Raw genomic sequence first — 15,728 nt, 5'->3', positions numbered from 1 at the left:
TGGCGACCACATTAGCTGCCATGTCAGTTGTTCGTTTGTTGCCAAGCAACGATCGCGATTTTTATTGGTTTATATTCTAACGGCTCTTTGCTTTGGAGTTCTCACCCATTGTACAGACAAAAGCAAAGTTTAAACAAAGAACACCAAGTGACCCTGGTCTGTAGTTTTCTGTTCGTCAAAAACTCTTGCTGTTTGAGTCGCTCAGCTGATACAAACTTTTTCGTCTGTTTACTGTAGCCTACCTGCAACTCGTTTTCTTATATCGCAAGAAACATGTCTGCGGTCAGTTCCAAATAAGGTCGATGCTAGCAACCCAACTAGATTTAAACCTTAGGCTAGTGTATTTAACAGCTTTATTTGGGGGTTGTTCTTGGATTCTGCAAATTTTATTTTACCTATATTTAAAGAGAGTTTAGCAACGATTTGCTTTTGATAAGCAAAAAGTGTGAGGGGCACCTCTATCAACTGGGCTAACCATATTTTAGTTTTGGGCAGGTCTAGTCTAGGTCCTTAGTAAATTGAAGACTAATTAAAACACGGTGAATGAGCTGTTTTGTTAGACTCTTAAAATGAGTGGTCTCAGTTTTTTGGCTTTGTACTGTTAACTTTTGCTACAAGTTGCAAGCAGTGAGTTTCATCAGGACTTTCATTTGGCGGATAGACTAGTGTGTCACCTGGGTGGGGCACCAACGTATAAAAATGAAGTTACATCACAGGGTTGGCTTTATTTTAATTCTACACAACAAAATAGAAAGTTGTGCTAAACCCTGCTGTAGCATTTGATTGTATTGTGACAGGTTTGTTTTTTATTCAGGCGTCAAACAAGTTGGTGTTATAAAAAATGTGTGAGACATTTCTTGGCCATCACTGCACAATGACTTGGTTTATATGACATTGAAAAGCGTCGTAAGCCATCTTGACGTCAAAATCAATAGTACTCGAACTTCACTGTACAAAACTTGCTGTAAACTACCACAAAAAGCTTAACTAGCAAAGCAGAAGGTGCCTTCGTGCTCCTATGCCTATCAAGACCGACTTTGATCCGTCGACGAAGGCCAAAACGTTGGCGATGGATTTGTCAATTGGCAACAAACTGAAACAAGACATTAACTTTCTTACATCGTCGTCACAGAATCGACAATCTTTTACTGTGTCAAGACCCTTGACCTCGAATAACGCCATCAGTTTGAACATCAAAAGAGTAAGCTGATTTTCTGACCAATTCGCAACTTCAACGTCGCTTTATTGTTTTAAAACGATGTTGAATCGTTGCGACAGTGTAGAGTGGTTTTGGTAGTTATTCAGTATAATGGTTGCATTACATTTTTTTGCCAATCTTTTTTGTACGTTTTCAAAACAATGATTGTGATGAAACGTAGATAACAAACATTTAACTGGCCATACCTTTACCGAATTTTTGACTAACACTTTAGTTGGTTTGCCATTTAGTGAAGTAGTGCTTATTAGAAATGTTTCTTGAAATTGGGTTTAGTTTAGTAATTATTCAAATAATTTGTAGAATGTTGACTTGAACATAAATATTTGAGTTTTGTTGAATTAAAAAAGATATGTAACGATTTCGCTAGTAGGAATTAAACGTATACAAAAATTGTAAGCTACTTTTTTATTTTTACGTGTTGCAAATGCAATTTTATTGTATCTTGCAAAGGATCTGTTCAGTAGTTCGTTTTTTATTTTCCTACAACCATGTCCTTTACAGCTTATTTGTTCTTGAGTTTAAATGATTCATCTATACATTTTTATCGGTTAATTACATGCGTACCTGTTGCTTACACTGTTGACAAGTACAAGAGTACATTCTACAATCTATATACATTTTATACAAAAGCAAGTGCAAATATCATATAAAGGGTGAAGGAACAGTATTGAGTCAGTTTTAAGTAGTGTAGTTTAATTTTATATCAAATTTGTTGTTTGGTTGCTTAAATCAGCTGTTGAATGTGAGCGTTGTCTTTCTAAAGGTGGTGGAAATATGTGGGTGTATATGTAGACCTGTGTAGTTCAGTACAGTGTATGTATAAGTCGCACCCATAAACTTATCAGTATGTTTACAACTGGTGGCATACAGTCGTTGCAACGAAGTTATATGGTATAATATAGCCTACCTACACCATACTTGCAAATGTTTATAAGGCATTTTACAGATTAAGAGTAAAAAAGTGCAGTTATATTGTGAGAGTATCATTTACTCGAAACTAACCTTACAAGCTATTTAAGCCAGCAGTGAGATGGAAGTAAACATACAGCATTGTATTGAAAACATAGATAAACGATCAAGCGAGGACAGTGTATATCAGAAGTGAGCCAAGAGAACTGACAGAGAGCGTGCGTTCAAGATTCAGCATATTCAGTTCAGATAAATTTCATCCAGTGTACAAGGTGATATTTTTACGAAATTTTCTTGTTAGCTTCAAAGGTATCTTGTGCATGGTTGATTGGTTGTATTAGATTTAATTTGACGTTCAACAAATAACTTGTAATAGCACTACTGCTGCTTTTGCTTATTGCTATCACTTACTCTGCACATGTATATTACAGTCATTACTGTTGTTGTATGTTTCTTAGAGGTTGTTTTTTGGTTGCAGGCGCTTGATGACTTCAGTTGCGTTTTGTAGTCTGCGGCTTGACAATTACTGAGTAATCATTTCAACCAATCTATTTTCACAGGCGCCTTCCAACCAACAGCAAAGATCACAGCAGGTCCACCCGCAGGGATCACAGCAGGTCGGTTTTTGTTTCAACAAACTTTCACTCACAATTCTTGAAAAAAAGAAAGTGAAAAGCAATGTTCATGGACTTCTAGAAGTCCATGCAATGTTCTTCACGTTGTAACAAGCCCCTTGTTTTAAACGTTGATTGGTGAGAGAGTTTCAAACAGCTGCATTGAACACGGTAGCCCTAGTTAAATTCGTGTGCCACTGCACTGTCGAAATAGCATAATCAATTTTGTACGAAAGTTGGCAACATAATTGCTTGTAATCGAATTCGCCAATTGAGCACTTTGCTAGCAGACATCTTGCTGTTGCATTGCGCAAAGCTCACTGCTCCGGCAGTTTGAGCACTCTGGCAAGATGGGTGAAAGTATCCAAGTGTGGTTCCTTGCGTACCACAAAATGGAACAATCCCACGCTGCATTACTTATATAGTAATAAGGCGTTCACGTCGTCTAGTGTACGATTTACTGCACTGAGGAGACCTTAAGGTCGAAACAGTGACGTCTTGTCTTCAGTTTTGTAATATTTTAGATGTACCAGAACAGCAACGCACTTCCTTATGTGGATTCTTCTGGCGATCATGTTTATTCCAATGGCTCACCGTAAGTTTGTAGATGTTTTCAATACCATCCCAGTCGAAATCTATTGCAGTATCATTTCAATTACCCAATGCAGTAAACGATCAAAGCAAACTAAAACAGCATGGTTCTTTTTGCAACTATTTAGATTAAGGCTAGCTAGTTAGCTTATCCTATACATATTATTTCATGAAATAATTGCTTCTATCTAATACAGAATTCCAGATTTTTTCCAAAATATGTAACTTGTTGGGGTTATTTTGTAACAACGTCTTGTTAGTGCAGATAGATTGGTCCAAATCTATCACAAAATATTGCTAGCATTAGTATTGTCCCCTTAAATGCCGAAATTCAACAAAAAATTATCCTAACAATGTCAGTTACAACTTTTTTATTTACGATCAGTATGATTACATTGCAGTGCAAACACATTCCAGTATTCAGATGGCAACCAGCAACTGTTTACAAGCAACCAGCAGCAAAATAGTTATTTTGATTCTTCGGCTGGTTCCACACACATAGGCAGCCAAGCTACCGTCAGTTCATCCCAACATATGGCAAGTGGTTAACTTTTACCTGAAGTACAAGTCTTCCACCTCATTGCAGACTAATTTTTGTGCTAATTTGAGACACCGCTGGTTTAGAGTGTTACGTATTTTTTGTTTGGCTTCTCCACATTCTCCAAATACTTTTATTAGGTAACTAGATTAAGTGGATGGGAAGGCAAGGAAGCCAACCTTCCTGTCCATGTTCAGGCGTGCCATTAAGTATCTTGCCAAAGACACAGCCGCATGCGTTTTAGCGGTGTTGAACTAGCGCTCTTTCGAGCGCCGTACGATGGCTTTCACCACTCAGTCATGCAGCCAACTACTGTCGTGTGCATTTTGCATTCAAATACGCCCCGTTTTAAGCAGCGTAAACACATGGTATAACGAGTTTGAATTTGCTATTGCCACTAGTCACTTACAAATCTTCATATCTCTAGAACGTTCTTGGTGGAATATCCAGCAATACAGAAAACAATCACCAAGGAATCGGACAACTAATCTCGTCTCCGGGAGGAAGCACTTACTTGATTCAAGGCTCTGGCAACGAGAACGGAATGGTTGCCATGCCAATATCCCACACAACCCGAGCCTCTCCCGCCACTGTAAGTCACTTCCGTCGGGAGCCGAAAACAGTAAGCATTTGCCGTTAGCTTGCAAGCCTTTCCCGCGTTGATGACGCTGCATGCACGCTACGTTGTCTTTCAAATCGTTTTCATTGTTTTCAAATTTAGTTTATAATCTGGCATCGACAAATCACAAGACAATAGTTTTTTCTATGATTTGAAATCATGCGATTTTTCAGAGGTATTGCTTTGTCGAACCGCAAGCAAACACTGCCAAGGATATCATTTTGTAGTACACACCTTCGTTCTTAAGTAATCTAGCCGAGGCTTTTATGTGTTGAAACGTAAAAAAAACGATTAAGTAACAGCAATAAATAAGGTATTTTCATAGCTAACCCAACCTACACTAACAAACCTTATACAAAGTTCCAATACATTTGCACACTCCTGCTACACTGTGGTGGTAAAGCAATCGAAGCGAAAAGCTGCCTGCAGTGTCAGAGGTGTTTCCGCGTTTCTTACACGAAGAGGCCAATTACCTTATCAGCTAATCGCAGATATTAGAAATATAATTTTGGTAAAAAGGTGATTTTCTTGAAGCATAGTCATTGCCTATGATATCAAAAATGGTACACAAAAAAGAAAAAAAATGTGAACGTTTTCGGCTATACATCATCTCACCATCTTTACTCATTCTTTGGGCAAATTGCTTACTTCTTGTTTTGATTTTGTTTACTTATGATTTGAAGTAAATTAGACATATCCGTCAAATTCCTGTCACATTGTATTAACTTTTTTTTTGAAGCATGTGACATTTTGTTGTATTGTCATGTTATATTTTGTATATGCAGTACTAGTGATTTATTCCGTGACATTTAATGTGGCAAAATTGTCAGTAAATTGAGTACCGTACAGCTAAACTTTTTCTTACATGATTTTATCTATTTATGTAATTTATCATGCAAAGTGAAAAAGCACTACTGTGCTTGCAACACTATTATTATTGTTATTATGACAATCAAGAATACACGTGATAACTATTAGCTGCTTTTTGCATGTTTCGAATTTATTACAACTTCTCTGCATCAAATCTGCACTTTGGCTGTCTCTTTGCTTTTTGTAGTGTTTGTCGATACGTTTACCCTTACCATAGAAATACTAAGTTGCTTATTTGTGGGTTTCTTGATGTGTATTGAAAGTCATAGAAACATTGAAGTGGAACATCTACGACTACGTTCGTTTCTAGCAGCTGCCGCGGGATGCCAGGCTTGTCTGTTGTTTGCCAATTTACGATTACACGTCACAGTGTAAGCGTAGAAAGTGGTCATCTGGCGCAACCCACCGCAGTAGAACGCTAAAATTCTTTTTACTGTTAAAAAGTAAAACTTATGAGCATTAAAACATTGATTTCCATACGACTTGTCATTGTATTGCGAAGGTTCAATGGCTCATGGAACATTTCGAAAGTTCCGAGGGGGTTTCCCTACCCCGAGCACTGATGTACAATCACTACTTGTTGCACTGCCAAGATGAGCATCTCGATCCAGTCAACGCCGCTTCCTATGGAAAGCTTGTGCGATCGGTGTTTGTTGGTCTTCGTACCCGAAGGCTTGGAACAAGGTACGTTTCCGAAGCGCAGAGCAAGCAAAAGTACAGTAGCTAAAATAAATTGATGGTATCACCGTCCTACCCATTAGAAATTCTTTCCGCCAGTAGTTGTAGAACTTGCGTATGGCATTTGCTTGGGTTGGGTCAGGTAGCTCATCTGTAGTCAAATCAAGTAAGGAAGTTCCATGACCTTGCTTGCCTGACAGATTCCTCGGTGCTCGCAAGCCTCCACACGACAACAACATGTTGACCCAAGTCGTGGATTGTTTTATTCCCTCTGATTTTTATCAAGTGTATTGTAGATGGTATTTTGCTCGTACCGTCCTCGAGAAAGATTAATTTTGCTTAGATTTTAATATAGAAACCACTCCATGTGTCTAACGAACTTTCTTCATTATTATGTCAAGTGTCAATGCGTAGTATGTAGGCTGCCAATTATATGTAGGCTGCCAATTTTACTTTTTTTTCTATAGTAACTCTTTTATTACGTTTTCATAGAGTGCGACGATGTCTTTGAGGTCTCATAAAGTAGCCACAAAAATAAAGAACCTTTTTGTTCATTGAGATTGCTATTTCTTTTTACAGAGGAAATTCGAAGTACCATTACTATGGGATCCGAATCAAGGCAAGCTCCCCACTCAATCGGCTCCACGATGAGATCAACTACATGGCAATGAGGCAGCAGCCTTCAAATCATTCAAAGCGGTAAGACCGTTAATTAATTAATGATTTACATCGCAATCGCGTTGCTCAACATTGCGTCGATGTAAAAGTGTAGGTTTATTTAACAAGTTTTCAAGCTCCTAATCAACCGTTTACGTTGATTCAACATCTGCAAACGTTGAATTAATGTAAAAAACGGTGATTTGCTGTCTGGGTTGGAGTGAGTAGCTTTGAAACGCGTGTACGGAGATATTAGGTCTACAGTAAGTATAGTTCTATTCAACAAAACTACACACAATAAAACAGATTGAATTTCTCATTCAATGGTTCTCACCGAACGATGATATGTAATACGAAAATAACAGAAAGTGCCTGCACTGTAGGTCAATTGTTTTTAAATGTTGGTTCCTGTTGATTTTACCACTGAACTATGTCAACACCATGCTTTATGCCATCAAAGCACTTTTTGCGTTCTGTATTAATAGATTTTAAAGGTATATTTTATTGCTTTGTAAATTTTTTGTTGTTCTCCTACAAACTGAAAGTCTTATTAGTTTACTCAACCTTTGAAATCTCAGGCAAGTAGTTACAATCTATCGAGCAAGCATGAGCAGCCAACGTCATTACACCGGTACAAGTTCGTGTGTTGACACTAAACTGTGAACATAATTTGAAGTAAATAATTCTTTGTGCCTGTTTTCGACGCGAAAACTTTACTTTCCGGTTTTCCGTCAAGCTATATCGATCTTCTAAAACAGAAACATTTTTTGATTGTTTGCTGTCGAGTTTAACTTTTTCATTGGCGACTTTAGAGTGAAAACGACAAACTCTCAAACTTCTGAAAAATCTGGCCGGGATTCGACCACGCCTTCCCTTCCCTCGTCAGTCAGCGAGCAAGTCCAACAGCAAGCCCAACAGCACCAGCAGTTTCTCGGCGACGCCGCACAGGCACTTCCAGATTTGGATCCTATCCAGTTCACAGCAGAGGACGAGGCCATGCCAAAAGGGATCATACAAGTACGTTAGTACGTTTGCAAAATAACTTCTGGTAAAAGCGAAAAAAGATAAAGGTGTCTTGTTTAAAAAAAATTTTGTTCCACTGTAGGTTTTTCCATGTTATTCAACATCATTTGCGGTTCATATCTTGAATTACATTTCTTAATTTTTTAGGAAGATCTTATAACTCTGGAGGATTTATATAGAGATCACTGTGCCAATGTCCTTGATATTATTGTTAACCTCCAGTTCTCGATGGTGGACGCTCTGTGGCAAACTTTCTGGCGTTCCGAGACCAGCTCAGAAGAGCAACAGACCACGTTAGTATCTCAACGTGTACTTAACAAGATTGAAACATATTTGTAACACATTTGTTATGTAATACTACATCTGTAATGTGACATAGTATTGGGATTGTACTTGAGTGTGGCGCGATGGAGCCCAATCTGAGGCAACTTGACATGTCTTTCCAAAAGTGAAGGTTTCAATATGGGAGAATTAAATTTCTCATTCGTTTTTTTTTTCAGTAAAGATGAACTTGAAGAAAAACTTCCTCGCCAAAAACTACTTTCCCTCTGCAAATGGCCGCCGGTGCAGCGTTGGATCAAGGACAGCGATCACATGATGTACCAAAGCCTGGTCGAGGTTTTGATTCCCGACGTCCTTCGTCCTATTCCGAGTATGTGCTGTACGATAAAACTGATGAAGACAACGCACTTATTCCTTGTGCTATTTCTGACTTTAAAACTTTCAATTTTGTATATATTGTTTTTTTTTTCTAGGTGCACTCACACTTGCCATCCGAAACTTTGCCAAAGGACTGGAATGTGGTTTAGAAAACGCTCTCAGAACAAGCGATATTCCTCAAGAACTTGTTCAAATCAAAGTTAGCAATTTTCTTGTTTGCTCTGGCTTGACGTATTGGCTGAATGATCAAATTTGTAGTGGATTATTTGTTGTACTTGTACTTGGGCTTCGTTGTGTCAACAATGCTGGTTTTACTTCAAATGCTTCAAAACAAAATCGACAGAACAGAAGCCGTTAAAAAGCGCACAGTCGGAGACAAAATTAATAATTTTATACGTATATTTAATTAGTATCACTTTGATCGGTTACAGATCGGGGCAGTCAGTGCGTTTTCCCAAACGCTACGACGCTACACGTCGCTCAACCACTTAGCCCAGGCAGCCCGCGCTGTCTTAAACGACAGTTCCCTCATCAGCCAGATGCTCTCAGATCTCAACCGTGTCGATTTTTCCAACGTTCAAGTAAGTTTTATCAGCATTCAACTTGAATGACGCCTTTTCCTCAACGTCTTACCTCAACTTTAACTTTCTCACAGGAGCAGGCTGCTTGGGTGTCACAATGTGATGACAGGATTGTTCATGAGCTGCAAACCGATTTTAAGGCAGCATTATCAGAGCAACGCACACTGGAGCAGTGGGCAGATTGGCTAGAAGCAGTGGTCGGAAAGGTGCTGCAACCACATGAAGGAACAGAAAAGTTTTCAAAAGCTGCTCGCCAGTTTCTATTGAAATGGTGTTTTTACAGGTATACTTCATGAACAAACTCCACTGAAATAGTAGCTGTAGCTTTTCGCAGGACTCTTTCATATCTGTACATTTCACTCATTACGTTTTTACCTGATGATTATTTCGGCAAGGCAATTATTTTTGTTTTTTCACAACAAGGGTTGAATCTTTTGTTTTTACTGCTGAACTATCGTACTTCTTCATTCAAAGTTATTTCTGTAATTATTAAATCATCTTATTTTATTCCATTCACTGCAAGGGCCTAAGACATCATCCTGAATTATCCGAATTGTCCAAGTAATTGCAGTGACGCCTTTATTTTTCTCTGCCATTTCCATCATCGACAATAATCATTGTTATAGTATATTAGAATTAATAATAATTTTGCTCTATATTTAATTTATCTGCAGTTCGATGGTGATTCGCGATTTGACTTTGCGATCTGCCGCGAGTTTTGGAAGCTTCCACTTGATAAGATTGCTCTACGATGAGTACATGTTCTACTTGGTCGAGCACAGAGTGGCGCAAGCTACCGGGGAGACTGCCATTGCTGTCATGGGCGAACTTGCTTCTCTTTCCTCAGAAAGACACAGAGAGACCGTCGGTAAGTGCAAGATAGAAGTCTTCGGGATGAAATGTCGTTTCGACCCAAATTTACGTTGTCTTGGTTTTGTTTTGAATTTACTTTCTCAGGTGGTCATTTCGTTTCTCTAAAATAAAATACTTTTCCTGTACATCTTATAGCCAGCTAGTAACAACACTTCACTCTCACAGGCCTTGTGTTTTCCAAGATACCTAATGGCACGCTTGAAGATTGACTTTCTAATCTTCAGTTACCAAACATAAGCCTTCTGTGGGACAATAAAAGAACAGCTAGATTAATTTCTTAACTTCCACATTTGCTTTTCATACAACTACCAACCACTGTACGTGGTTGTGGAAAAATATCACTGTTCACATCTCGGATGTTGCTACAACAAAGCATTAGATGAAACTTACCTCGTTTTTGCAACGATGAAAATCTCATTTCGCTGTTTAGATTTTCCAGCATCGTCAGATTCGAACGAATCAACCAAGACAAGCACCCCGTCCCATGCGTTTGTTGCTTCGGCTCTTATATCGAGTTCTGCAAATAAACAAGTTGGTATGTTGGCGAGAGCTCTTGAAAGATAGGTTTTTCTGTTTAAATTTTCAATTGAAAAAGGAACTGTCGATTTGTCATCGATCACTGTATGTGTGACTTGTTATTCATTGCATTATAAGATATGTACTCTGCTGTGAAGATAACTGTTGGCAATTTTTTACCTTATTTGTGAATGACAGATAAAGGCGTCAAACGAAGCCATGGCGAAATGGAGGCTCGAGTCGTTTCTATCGTCAAAGTAAACGGAAACTTCACATCGAGTTCCACAACCGCGGCCAAGTCACAGTCAAGCAACGGTTGACGATCCAACAAGCTAAAGCTTGTGTTTAACAGAGTGAATCTTCAATACACCTTCCAAGATTCTGATTGAAATTTATGTCTTCGATTTGGCGTGGCGTTGCGTAAGCCACGACACCCCCTTCCACTGATGATTGTGCAAAAAACATTTCTTCTGCCCCCCTTCCTGCAGGCCCTGCTAGCGGACGATTGAGCCAACCGCCCAGCGAACGATGCAGTTAGCGATTGCAAGCTGGGACAAGAGTACACAGAGAAGATATTTGCACTAGTTAAGAACCTTTCTCACAAACATTTTTCAAGCTGCTACTGTACTGTGTTTTTTGTGATGTATTCTAGTTATCACATGTTATTGACGAAACTGCAGTTATCCGCATTGCTTGAGGCTTCAAAGTTTGGAAAAATAATTAATTTGTAATTTATTTTTATTAGGTTGATTATTGTTGAATCAGTGTAACCACGACTATTTTTATACGGTTTTACTTCCAGCAAACTTAACCATTTCTCTTTCCATTGTATGAACACTTGCAGGCATTGAATCAATGTAAAAACGCTAATTTGCTATCAGTGGCGTAGCTAGGGAATGTGCCGCCCGGGGCGGATTCCGATTTTGCCGCCCCTTCAAGAAAAAGCATGTGAAAATGAAATTTTTTTAATTGACTTAAAGTGGAATTATTGTATGTTTTGAACCAGAGTAGCGTAGCCAGTAATTTTGAAAAGGGGGGTTTTAAGGGCCGGCGGGCGAAGCCCGACGGCGTCCTTGCCATAGACGACACTCAGCGGCGGGGGGTCTGGGGGGCCTCCCCCAGAAAATTTTGAAAAGTTACTTTGGATTTGGTGCATTCTAAGAGCATTTTCAACAAAAATGTGGGTATAAATCCCCTAGTATAAATATTCCTGTAAAATGGTGCTGTCCGGTGGCATAGCAAAAGGATAAGATCATGTTTTCTTGGGAATTTTTCGGTAACTTAATAAAGCTAATTCTCTATGTTTTCTTGTTGCTAATTCCTGGCTGAGATATTTGAATGTTTGGTATTGGCAAGACTCGCTCTTTTAATGGAGTTTCGTTTAAAATTAGGCAAACTTTGTTTTAGAGACATAGAGACTGAAAGCATCATTCTCAATATCGTGACGTCACATGCGTGCCGAAGGTTGGGTTGTTACCCCCAAACCCCTCCTCCCCCTTGGCTACGCCACTGTTTTGAACGTTGCCATTCTGTTTGCTTTTATTTTCCGTGTGCTTTTGCATTATCAACAAAAAAAACAAAACGTCCTGTCTGAAAGTGCCGCCCCCCAGACGTGCCTCCCGGGGCGGTCCGCCCCCCCTAGCTACGCCACTGTTTGCTATTAGGCTAGGATAAGTGCCGAATTATAATTCGTCTGCGAAATGTCCTCAAAGTTTTAGCGGCTAATAGGCCATAGTGTGGTTCGTTTTATGAGTTGGTTTCTGGTATTGAAGGGTTCATTAAATTTACAGCTTTCGCCTAGACGTGAGCATTCCTGTAGCCGACCTGTGACAGTAAATGCTATGTAATGTAATGCAAATATTCTACGTTTCATAATCTGTAAAACCGTTCATTGGGTATTCGATACCTCTGCTATATTTTTAACTTTAAATTTCAAAGCTTAAAACGTTGCAGATATCTTAACTTTAGTGCGGAAATATAATTCAAATCACCAGCACCGTTTTTAGATGACAAAGGGCCTTGTCGCATAGCAAAGAAAAGGGTGCTTCAAACTTTACTTGCTCTCAAACTTTTCTAATGGTTGATGACAACATTAAAATGAGCAAGTAGGAAAAATTATGTTAATTTTGCACTGAAATTTTCCTTGCATTCCATAACATGTTTCCAGCTGACTAACTCTGTCTTTTTCTACATTAATCTTTAGACGTTGAATTAATGTAAAACAAGCCGCTTTTGCCACATCGGCCTTGGCTGTGGATAGTATTCAGTTCATGCTCGAAATTACTGTAAACAAACGTTAAATCAACGATAAAAACAGACAGGTTTGCATTAACATCTGGCACTGCACCATCACAATCAAACAAGGGTCTGTCTGCAATATTATTTCTTTGCCTTGGTCTTGTCAACATGACAACTAAAACACTGCCTACGTGTCGTCTTCTATCCATTCGTACTTTTCTTCGACTTTAAAATTAACAATATCTACATCTGTGTTACGTCGATACACTGTTGTTTTGTCAAGTGCGGAATTGTTCTTAAATGATAATTTGCAACAATGATTCTTCAAAAAAAAGATTTGAAACCTATTTTTAACCAGATTTGTTTACGGAAAATTTTCTAATTTATTTTGCTTGTAACAACGTAATCTCTTAGGGTTGCGTTTTGGATCGACAGCCATTTTTATCCTTTTCCTTTCCAACCTTAAGCAAACAGCCGCAATTTACATTCCATATTGAATTTTCCGCAGTGAAAACTGCCTTAAAACAACTTTTAGAAGCAACAGTATGTGAATCCGAAGTCCGTTTTCTGATCTTTCTGTCAAGATCTTCGTTACGGAATTTGAAGTTACATCAGCTTTGTTGAGTAAAGTGTTGCCACTCATACGCCGACAGCCCGACATTCACCATCATAAGAGAGTTTGGTATTATTTTACTTTTGCGACGTCTTCAATTGTTTATTGTAATGCATTTGTTTGTGCCTCATTAATCTTTCTAACTTAAATGTTTAATTCGAAGTAAACTGAACAGTGAACACACATTTGTGATTTATCACAGACCCCCGTGTATCAGTGAGCGACTGAAGGATAAATTTAGCCAGATGAAAATGAATGCAAAAGACGATTTCAGAAACCAGTTCAAAAAGTGGTGGACATATCGCAAGGAGATGAGTGCGAGAACGAGCTGTCTGTGTAAGATAACGTTGCAAGTTATTGTTTAGGTTTTGGGCTGTTTATGTTGCAGAAGGTTCCAAGCACATTAGTGTAGGCTATTGTTAGTGCAGGCCCTTAGGGGCAAAAATGAGCATCTTTAGGCTAAACGTGTTACACGTTGTTTTTCGCATTTTTTTGTAGTTGATGAATCTAACTTCAATTTTAGTGGGTGCCGCAACTTTTTGGGTCACGTGATCACCCCCAAATCGGGGATTCCCCCCAAGTCAATTTTGAGCCCTTTTCACGGCATTTTTATGCAATTAGATACGTTATTTTTTTACATTTGGACTGACTGCCACTACAAAATACACGAGATAAAAATGACACAAAATTATGTTATTAATGACGTCATTGTGACGTCATGTATTAATTTTTTGCTTGTTTTTTTCTTATTGTAGTCGCTTGTTTGTTGTTGGTGTTACTTTTTTGGTTACAATAAGTTACCAATGGTTTTTCAACTGATTTGATTAGTATTGAGTGTCAGTACTAACATATTCAAAATCTTAAGGAATCCAACTTCCGGAAAGTGGTTATTTTCAAGATGGCCACCAAACCATTGAACAAAACAGTAAATTGACCATAACTCGGTCATCATATGACCAAAACATGTAGTTTTGGTGTCTATATCTAGGTTTTTATACCTTGTGAAGTCAACGAGACTATTCTCAGAATTGTTGAATTATCTGATAGCCTATAAATTCAATATGGCCATCCAAGATGGCCGCCAAACCATTAAAATAACAGTAAATTGACCATAACTCGGTCATCCTATGACCAAAGCATGTAGTTTTGGTGTCTATATCTAGGTTTTTATACCCTGTAAAGTCAATGAAACCATTCTCAGATTTGTTAAATCATCTGATAGCCTATAAATTCAATATGGCAATCCAAGATGGCCGCTAAACCATTAAAATAACATAGTAAATTGACCATAACTAGGTCATCATATGACCAGAACATGTAGTTTTGATGTCTATATCTAGGTTTTTATACCCTGTGAAGTCAATGAGACTATTCTCAGAATTGTTGAATTATCTGATAGCCTATAAATTCAATATGGCCATCCAAGATGGCCGCCAAACCATTAAAATAACAGTAAATTGACCATAACTCGGTCATCCTATGACCAAAGCATGTAGTTTTGGTGTCTATATCTAGGTTTTTATACCCTGTAAAGTCAATGAAACCATTCTCAGAATTGTTAAATCATCTGATAGCCTATAAATTCAATATGGCAATCCAAGATGGCCGCTAAACCATTAAAATAACATAGTAAATTGACCATAACTAGGTCATCATATGACCAAAACATGTAGTTTTGATGTATATATCTAGGTTTTTATACCCTGTGAAGTCAATGAGACTATTCTCAGAATTGTTGAATTATCTGATAGCCTATAAATTCAATATGGCAAACCAAGATGGCCGCCAAACCATTAAAATAACAGTAAATTGACCATAACTAGGTTATCATATGACCAAAACGTGTAGTTTTGGTGTCTATATCTAGGTTTTTATACCTTGTGAAGTCAATGAGACCATTCTCAGAATTGTTAAATTATCTGATAGCCTATAAATGGCTCCTCGTGCCCCATCCTGGATGGACGACAAATGGCTCCTCGTGCCCCATCCTGTGAGTACCACCTGCTTTCAACCAGATGAGAAACGAAATTTGTCAACAAAGAGCCTCCACCCGGACGGCACAGCTGCAAGGGGCAATTGATAGCAAGTTCAGACGCCCCACCATTCTGCAGCTCAACATAGAAGGCTACACAACAAGCAAGACCAAAGTTGTGGAGCAGCTTGCCCATACCAACCGGGCACTCGTCATCCTCCTCCAGGAGACCCACTGCACTTCTGCAGATAGGCTAGCCATTCCCAACTACACGCTAGCCGGGTCTACCTTAAGCAGGAAGCACGGCATTGCCACGTTTGTGCATGAGAGCCTGAAGTGGACGTTTGTCGACCAATCTCCAACTGATGCCGAGATTGAGTAGGTGTGCATATGTATCTCAGACTACAACATCGTCAACATCTACAAGCCCCCACCCTCGCGAATGTTGCCATCATCCCTTCCAACGTTCCCCTCCCCCAGTCTCTACGCTGGCGACTTCAACTGCCAGCACATCGACTGGGGCTACAACAACACAAGCAGCGACGGAGAATTGCTGG

General features: G+C 38.9%; 1 protein-coding gene across 5 annotated transcripts in view; it reads left to right on the top strand.

Moving 5' to 3' along the window:
* LOC145778135 (DNA-binding protein RFX2-like) overlaps positions 1-13,382 on the top strand; it is a 35,012-nt gene extending 21,630 nt beyond the window's left edge. For 3 of the 5 annotated variants that reach the window (XM_082589554.1, XM_082589555.1, XM_082589553.1), the window contains exons 4-19: positions 2,287-2,400; positions 2,689-2,745; positions 3,267-3,337; positions 3,735-3,870; positions 4,299-4,493; positions 5,863-6,044; positions 6,618-6,737; positions 7,508-7,712; positions 7,866-8,011; positions 8,219-8,370; positions 8,474-8,577; positions 8,810-8,959; positions 9,034-9,242; positions 9,634-9,827; positions 10,263-10,367; positions 10,547-13,382. In XM_082589554.1, coding sequence (XP_082445680.1) covers positions 2,287-2,400; positions 2,689-2,745; positions 3,267-3,337; positions 3,735-3,870; positions 4,299-4,493; positions 5,863-6,044; positions 6,618-6,737; positions 7,508-7,712; positions 7,866-8,011; positions 8,219-8,370; positions 8,474-8,577; positions 8,810-8,959; positions 9,034-9,242; positions 9,634-9,827; positions 10,263-10,367; positions 10,547-10,668 — 2,262 coding nt within the window. In that variant the 3' untranslated portion in view covers positions 10,669-13,382. Of the gene's footprint in view, positions 1-874; positions 1,202-2,286; positions 2,401-2,688; positions 2,746-3,266; positions 3,338-3,734; positions 3,871-4,298; positions 4,494-5,862; positions 6,045-6,617; positions 6,738-7,507; positions 7,713-7,865; positions 8,012-8,218; positions 8,371-8,473; positions 8,578-8,809; positions 8,960-9,033; positions 9,243-9,633; positions 9,828-10,262; positions 10,368-10,546 lie in introns of those variants that run through there. The other 2 variants (XM_082589556.1, XM_082589557.1) reach the window with 2 other exon arrangements.
* The last annotated feature ends 2,346 nt before the right edge of the window (positions 13,383-15,728 follow it).

The sequence above is a fragment of the Aplidium turbinatum genome, chromosome 10, assembly GCF_918807975.1.
Source record: "Aplidium turbinatum chromosome 10, kaAplTurb1.1, whole genome shotgun sequence".
In the NCBI taxonomy this organism is placed as follows: domain Eukaryota; kingdom Metazoa; phylum Chordata; class Ascidiacea; order Aplousobranchia; family Polyclinidae; genus Aplidium; species Aplidium turbinatum.
The sequence above is the reverse complement of the archived record's forward strand: the minus strand, read 5'-3'. Positions and strand labels throughout refer to the sequence as shown.